At 49.1% G+C, this 7,815-nt stretch overlaps 1 protein-coding gene across 8 annotated transcripts in view; it reads left to right on the top strand.

The window, feature by feature from the left end:
• The first annotated feature begins 784 nt into the window (after positions 1-784).
• The window catches only part of NPHP1 (nephrocystin 1), a 179,074-nt gene continuing 172,043 nt past the window's right edge, over positions 785-7,815 (top strand). For 7 of the 8 annotated variants that reach the window (XM_061461729.1, XM_061461727.1, XM_061461728.1 and 4 more), the window contains exons 1-11: positions 785-871; positions 949-1,013; positions 1,823-1,883; positions 2,636-2,772; positions 3,622-3,829; positions 4,103-4,204; positions 4,970-5,061; positions 5,466-5,508; positions 6,283-6,367; positions 7,020-7,114; positions 7,543-7,671. In XM_061461729.1, the coding sequence (XP_061317713.1) occupies positions 803-871; positions 949-1,013; positions 1,823-1,883; positions 2,636-2,772; positions 3,622-3,829; positions 4,103-4,204; positions 4,970-5,061; positions 5,466-5,508; positions 6,283-6,367; positions 7,020-7,114; positions 7,543-7,671 (1,086 nt within the window). In that variant the 5' untranslated portion in view covers positions 785-802. Of the gene's footprint in view, positions 872-948; positions 1,014-1,605; positions 1,675-1,822; positions 1,884-2,635; positions 2,773-3,621; positions 3,830-4,102; positions 4,205-4,969; positions 5,062-5,465; positions 5,509-6,282; positions 6,368-7,019; positions 7,115-7,542; positions 7,672-7,815 lie in introns of all 8 variants that reach the window. The other variant, XM_061461731.1, reaches the window with a different exon arrangement.

The following is a 7,815-nucleotide window of genomic DNA, read 5'->3' as shown; positions in this document are numbered from 1 at the left end:
GAAAAGCCCTTCAAGCTCATCCAGTCCAACCATTCCCAGCACTGCCAAGGCCACCACTAACCCATGGCACTGAGGCCTCGTCTCCACGGGCTGTGAACCCTTGCAGGGACGGTGACTGCAGCCCTGCCCTGGGCAGCCTGTTCCAATGCCTGAGCACCCTCTGGGGCAGGAATTGTTCCTCAGCTCCATCTAAACCTGCCCTGGGGCAGCTTGAGGCCGTTTCCTCTTGTCCCATCCCTTGTTCCTTGGGAGCAGAGCCCAGCCCCTCCTGGCTCCATCCTCCTGTCAGGCACTTGTAGGGAGCCATCAGGTCCCCCCTGAGCCTTCTCTTCTCCACACTGAACCCCCCAGGTCCCTCAGCCCTTCCCCATCACCCCTGTGCTCCAGGCCCTGCACCAGCTCCATTCCCTTCTCTGTCCCCACTCCAGCCCCTCAATGTCTCTCTCGCAGTGAGGGCTCCAGAACTGAACACAGGATTCGAGGTGCAGCCTCACCAGTGCCCAGCACAGGGGCACAATCCCTGCCCTGGCCCTGCTGCCGCACTGGTGCTGATCCAGGCCAGGATGCTGGGGGCTTCCTGGCTGCCTGGGCACGAGCTGCTCATGTTCAGCTCCATCACTCAGCACCCCCAGCTCCTGTTCATGGGCAGGCCCGGGCCGTGCCTGGGGGCTCCGCTGCCGGCCGAGGCCGCTCCGGCTCCCGTGCCCCGCGCTCGCCCCTCAGCGCCTACGACTCCCGACGTGCCTCCCGCCCAGGAAGTGACGGCATCGCTCCGCGCCGCCGCGCCCGTTGCCTGGCAACCATGTCTGCGCGGGGGGCGCGGGGCCCGCTGCAGCGGGTGCAGCGGCGGAGCCGGGAGCTGCGGGAGCAGGTACCGGGGTGGGAGCGAGCAGCACGGCCCGGCCGGGGCTCGGCCCCGCGCCTCACGGCCCCGCTCCTGTGTTGCAGGTGGAGGCGCTGCGGGAGGAGTGCGCGGCCCCGGCCCCCGGGCAGCGGGAGGCCCTTTCGCTGAGGTGAGGCGGTGCCCGGCGGGGGCTGCGGGACCCGGCCTCGGCCTTCCCCCGGTCTATAGCGGCGTGCCGCGGACGGGGTGCGTGGCCTGAGACCGTGTGCTGGAGAGAAACATCTCCTGGCCACCCTGCGCTGAGGCCTGGCAAATCCAGAGCAGCTCCAGTGCCTGAGGAGGCCTGCAAGGATGCTGGAGAGGGACTCTTCATCGGGGCCTGTAGGGACAGGACGAGGGGTGATGGGTTCAAACAAACAAGGGAAGTTCAGGCTGGAGATAAGGCAGAAGCTCTTCCCTGTGAGGGTGCTGAGGCGCTGGCACAGGGTGCCCAGAGAAGCTGTGGCTGCCCCATCCCTGGCAGTGTTCAAGGCCAGGTTGGACAGAGCCCTGGGCAACACAGTCTAGTTTGAGGCATCCCTGCCCATAGCAAGGGGTTGGAACTGGATGATCTTAAGGTCCTTTCCAACCCAAACCATTCCATGATTCCCATCACCTTTGCACCAGGAGAAGGAGCAGACGGTTCCCTGCACACACCTTTCCATTTTCCTCCTAATTCCACATCTCTCTTCCCAGCCCCGTCTCACTCGTCTGTTTTCCAGGCAGAAGCAACAGGCTGGCTGCTTCCTCAAGGGCTGAGGTAGTTTTAAGTGGGAACTTGCACATCACAGGTAATAGTCATCACCTCAGCTGATGCTTGCGCTTGTGCTGCCATTCACAAGCTGTGTGTGCATGGAACTGGGTGAAGTTGTGAGTAAACTGGTATGTTTCAGCGAGAATTGAAGAAAACACCATCTCTCTGCTTTGCTTGCAATGCAGATGCATGCAGCTGAAGGAACTGGTGGATGAGAACACAAATGCTCTTCGTGGCCTGAAAAAAGTGAGTACGGAGGTGAATTTATTAATGGTTTTCACCCGGATTCATCGTGGGGAGTGTTTAGAGAACATCAGCCTCCATTGAGATGGGTCAGGACAAGACCAGTGCCAAGCACCACGCAATCCCTGACTGGGATCTCTGAGATCCATTTATACACTTAATAAATGGGGAAGCAGGATGTCACTGGGTGGGGAGGGAGAGCAGCCCAGGAGGGTTGCTTGGAAAGCAAGTCTGGAACATTCACTTTGAAGGGGACTTTGATTCTTGAAGTGATTGGTTGTGTTGATCACACAACCATGGACATGGAACTGTTGGAACAAGTCCAGAGGCCACGAGGATGCTCAGGGCCTGGAGCAACTCCTGTATAGAGACAGGCTGAGAAAGTTGGGGCTGTTCAGCCTGGAGAAGAGAAGCTGCGTGGAGACCTCAGAGCAGCTTCCAGTGTCTGAAGGGGGGCTATAGGGATGCTGGGGAGGGACTCTTCATTAGGGACTGTAGTGACAGGACAAGGGGTAATGGGTTCAAACTGAAACAGGGGAAGTTTAGATTGGATATAAGGAGGAAGTTCTGAGGCACTGGAATGGGTTGCCCAGGGAGGTTGTGAATGCTCCATCCCTGGCAGTGTTCAAGGCCAGGTTGGACAGAGCCTTGGGTGCCATGGTTTAGTGTGAGGTGTCCCTGCCCATGGCAGGGGGTTGGAACTGGATGATCTTAAGGTCCTTTCCAACCCAAACTATTCTGTGATTCTTTCTCAGGCTGATGAGCCTGCACCTGTGGGGAACTACAATCAGAGGAAAGAAGAAGAAGAAAAGCTGTTGCTAAAACTCTCTCAGCAGCTGCAGAAGCTTGTTCTTGCCTTGGATCAGGATAACACGACAAAGAAGTCCTCAGTGTAAGTAGCTTAAACAAATACAGTTTGTGCTTCTATGGAATTAGAAGTGTACAATGTGTATAGTTGGAGAGGTCCATGAGAAACAGTTACCTTATCCCCTTTATTACCTTAACATGCAGTTAAGGAAGAAGTGCTCAGGAGATGGCTCTTGTGGGGCTTGTTCTCTTGATGCAGCCATGAACAACTGGCTGGAATTCTCTGAGGGTGTTGGTTCATGGCTGAAATACAGTGTGGCTGTTGAGGGGAGAGGATGCAGTGTGGTCACAGAATCACAGAATCAACCAGGTTGGAAAAGCCCTTCAAGCTCATCCAGTCCAACCATTCCCAGCACTGCCAAGGCCACCACTAACCCATGGCACTGAGGCCTCGTCTCCACGGGCTGTGAACCCTTGCAGGGACGGTGACTGCAGCCCTGCCCTGGGCAGCCTGTTCCAATGCCTGAGCACCCTCTGGGGCAGGAATTGTTCCTCAGCTCCATCTAAACCTGCCCTGGTGCAGCTTGAGGCCGTTTCCTCTTGTCCCATCCCTTGTTCCTTGGGAGCAGAGCCCAGCCCCTCCTGGCTCCATCCTCCTCTCAGGCAGTTGTAGGGAGCCATCAGGTCCCCCCCGAGCCTTCTCTTCTCCACACTGAACCCCCCAGGTCCCTCAGCTGTTCCCCATCACACTTGTGGTCTGTACGCTTAGGAAGGAAACACCACTGGGATTTGGGAGTTTTTTCAGATGAGGACAGAGAGTAAAACACAGGAATGACAATTCTGGATGTGGATAATGGAGAGAAGGCAGTATCTCAAGGATCTACAGTAATTTCAACAAGTTTTGTCTAAATAATAATTGATTTATTTTGGGTAGAGACAAGCACCATCAGAAAGGTCCTCAATCAGAAGATGAAAATGAAGAAGAGGATGAGAGTGAAGATGAAGAAAGTAGTGAGGAGAAAGACAGTGAAGAAGCAGAAGATGATGATGAGGAGGATAAATTGTTGGATGATCCAAACATTAAGGAATGCATCGCGGTTGGGAACTTTGATGCACAGCAGGAAGGGGATCTCACATTCACGGTAAATGTGGCTCTGGGCTGCAGATAGTTGTGTGTTAAGCAATAACTATGATTAAATCTCATGCTTCTGGGATTCAGCCAGTTCCCTGTGGGATCTGGGGAGCAGTGGCTTCGGGAATCCAGTGTCCTTTTGCCACCTCCTGTAGTGGTGGGTCTGCCGTGTGATCTTTGTTGTGAGGAAAAAATAAGCTTTTGTGTTGTTACTTTCAATTGTGCCTGGAGCTGTTTTGAAATACTTGGTTCTTTTTTGTCTCTGTCTCCTTTTGATGGCAAGAAAGGGGAAATCCTCTTCATACATGACAAGAAGGCAGATGGCTGGTGGGTAGCTGAGAACTCGAGAGGGGAGAGAGGCCTTGTCCCTAGAACCTATCTTGCGGTGAGTGTTCTGCAGCCTCCTTCTGTCCCAGGCTCACCTCTGTTCTTTTATATACATACATATATATTAATGATAATACAGCTGCATAAAAGTGATCACAGTGCTCACCTGGGGACACACAGCAGTGTTTCACCAGTTATTTGGAACTAACACCATGTTTGTATCCATGTATGTGGAGGCAACTGGCAAAACAGTATTTTGTGCCTTGTGAAGATGGGCCATACAAGTGCAGAGAAGTATCTTGAATACGAAGGTCATAGTCTGTGTCACTAAAGGTCAGCTCTGAAGACTCCAAGGGTCTTATTTGGCTTTTCCTAATTTACATGAAATGTGACTCCCTGTAAATGTTGGAGTATTTTGTAATTTAAAGCTTTGGAACTTGCTAGTTTATGTATTATGCACATATATGCATAATATATGTGTACATCTGTTATGTATATGTACATATACATATATACTATATATATGTGCACATATATTAGGTATATGTACATATATTATGCATTATATATGCATACACTTGTGATGAACATTTAGACATGGGTACACAGTTTGGAGTGATCAGGTGGAACAGAGCTCTTCAGACTGCAACTAAAGAGCACGTTGACTTCATGATGCTGATGTATTTCTCTTTAAAGAATCCACATCACAGACAGAAAATCTCCTCTTCTGAACTCTTAACACATGCTGTGATTGGGGAAAGCATTTTTAAGAGCAGAGCTGTGAACAAATCAAGCAGTTTGCTGTTCTGAATGTGAATTACAGGTTCACAAGGAAGATGACGAAAGCCCAGAGCAAAGTGAAGAACAGGTAGAAGTAGTGGATGAAACAGCAGGTGGAACTGAAATCAAAAAAAGGTAAATGGAGTGATGTGACAGCATGTAAGTGTCAAATCCTTCTTCCCCTTCCTTAAATCCGGTGGTACATTTCTTACAGTGAGAATACCTCACAAGGTATTTGGTTCTTTGCACTTTTCCTTCCAGCACAGCAGTCACTTGCCCTGTTATCAGTGGGCAGACGTGCTTTTCCTTGACTGGGTCTGTTGGGGAGTTTGCCTTTGATTATGTTTTTCCCCCTCATAAAATCAAAGTGTAACTGGCTCGTGTATCCAGCTCATGAGATAGTCCAGCAGTTGGTCTTAGTGGCTGGAAATGTCCATTATTAGTATCTCAGATATGGTTATTAAGCTGCTGCTCTTTGAAAAGCAGTGTTTAATGATACAAGGATGATGTATCATAGAAATACGTTCTTTTTCTTCCAGAACTGATTCTCACTGGAGTGCTCTAAGAAGAGCTATCACAGAGGTAGGTGTACCTCTTGCATGGCAACTTCATCTACCACAATGTTAATTATTTTTGGACAAGGTTTGCCTTTACCAAACGCTGTTTCTTGTACCCCACACCGTTGTTTTTAATTAGCATCCTCTATTTTGTGGTTTTGTGGCAAGAAATGCTACAGAAATGTCTCTAATGCTTTAGAAATAGGCTGCAGCCCAAGCCATGTGGCTGAAAGAAGATGCAAAGAAGATGTCCTTTGTTGTTTTGTCACAGTAGTACTAAACCAATTCTTTCTCAAGGGGGTGATTTCATTCTGTAGCTGGCTGCTCTGCTGCTTTGAAACCGAGTTGAGATTTAACAAAAGGGGAATCTGGCTGGGTTCACACATGAAACAGCTCCTGAGGATGGGTCATAGAACCCAGACTGGTTTGGTTGGAAGGGAGGTTAAAGCTGATTCAGTTCCAGCCCCCTGCCACGGGCAGGGACCCCTTCCACTAGAGCAGCTTGCTCCAAGCCCCTGTGTCCAACCTGGCCTTGAACACTGCCAGGGATGGGGCAGCCACAGCTTCTCTGGGCACCCTGTGCCAGCGCCTCAGCACCCTCACAGGGAAGAGCTTCTGCCTAAGAGCTCAGCTCAGTCTCCCCTCGGGCAGGTTCAAGCCATTCCCCCTTGTTCACATAAGAAGAGGTGGCCACTGTCCCACGTCTCTCATACTGGCTGTGTGGGAGTTCTGGATTAGGATAGAATTCACTGTTAAACAGCAGGAATACCAGTACCCTTTTTCTTTCACTTTTTAACAGAATGACACAGTAGAGGTACTGACAACCATAGGAGCTGTTCCTGCAGGATTCCGTCTGTCCACGCTTTTCCAGCTCTTGGAAGAAGGTGAGTACTTAAGGTTTTCTCATCATAATTCCACTGCAGGATTCTCAAGTGTCTGTGGAGAGTTTCTTATCTTGGCTACAGCCTGTTGGGATCCCATCAGTATTGCTTAATTTTTTGGGGGTAATTGTACAGGCTATATCTGACCCATAAATAATGTAGCAAAGGCTTTTTGTCCTTCAATTAAGTTTTAATTTATATTTATTATCACATTTATTTATGTGTGAAATCCCAGCCACATGGAGGCAATGACCAATTTCCTGAGAGATTGCAAAGATTTTCCTCTTTGGAAGATACTTCGTGTTGGTGTTGCAGAAAAAGCTGATTTTTAATCTTCCCTTTTTCTCAGAAATCTTTTGGAGTCTCTTTCCCATTTAAATACATTGCACACCTCATCTTTCGTTAGCCTTTTTGTTTGAAGCTGTTTCAAATAAATAGCTTTTTAAATAAATAGGAACAAAACACTGCAAATTACTTTAAAACAGTAAAAGTTGCCCTTTTAAAGGGTGCTTGTGGAAGATACCTCCATAGTTTTGTCTGGACCACTTAAATATCCAAATGGACTTGGCCACATGCGAATTTTGGGGTGGTGTTCATTTTTTTGGCAATAAAGATCATGAAAAATGTTAAGTTTTTAAAATCACTCTTCTTGTAGGCAATCAGTTTCGAGCAAGTCACTTTCTGCAGCCTGAACTCACTCCATCCCAACTGGCTTTCAAAGACCTGGTGTGGGATGCTGAAAAAGATACTGTGAGTATTGCTGGTAAGAAAGCTTTGGTGCTTCTGGTTTGAGAGAGTGGCAGGATCTCGAGGGGAATTGCTAGCAGTACCTGATATTGGTGGGTAAATATTGCTGTGAGACAAATGACAGATTTCAGTGTCAATAGACTCCTTAGGCAGTACATGTTGACAATTCCTGCCCTCCAATAGGCAGCAAATGGGTATAAATTGTCATGTTGGGTTTCATCTGAAGTTTGCGGGTTTGTAGGAGTCTCCTTAGGGAGAGCTAAAGGCTTATGAAGGAATTTTGCTGCTGCTGCTAATGCTACACAAGCTTTGTGGTTAGAAGAATCTAGTCTAGTGAACACTACACTTGATCATCTCAGTAGATAAGCACAGAATGATGCCACGTGCAGGAGCACCCCATGGATTTCACCCTCCTTCTGTTTGTATTTCAGATCTCTCCCAGACCAACTCGAGTATCCCTGATTGTAACTTTATGTGGCTGTAAAATGATTCCTCTTCCAGGGGTCAGCATTCAGGTTCTCAGCAGACACGTTCGGCTCTGCCTCTTCGATGGCAACCGGGTGAGTTGTTTGGCTGTCAGAAAAAGCCTTGATGAGATGTGGATCTTTTTGTGCTCGGCTTTCTTTGGTAGCCCAACTGCTTTCAGAGAGAGAGACACACACAGAGTCTGCCTCCCGAGCTGCTTAACACACTCTCTGATCAGT

Source organism: Pezoporus flaviventris, unplaced genomic scaffold (assembly GCF_033815535.1).
Source record: "Pezoporus flaviventris isolate CSIRO_AGI_PZ_B2104156 unplaced genomic scaffold, CSIRO_AGI_Pfla_v1 ptg000031l, whole genome shotgun sequence".
NCBI classification, from domain to species: domain Eukaryota; kingdom Metazoa; phylum Chordata; class Aves; order Psittaciformes; family Psittacidae; genus Pezoporus; species Pezoporus flaviventris.
The sequence above is the reverse complement of the archived record's forward strand: the minus strand, read 5'-3'. Positions and strand labels throughout refer to the sequence as shown.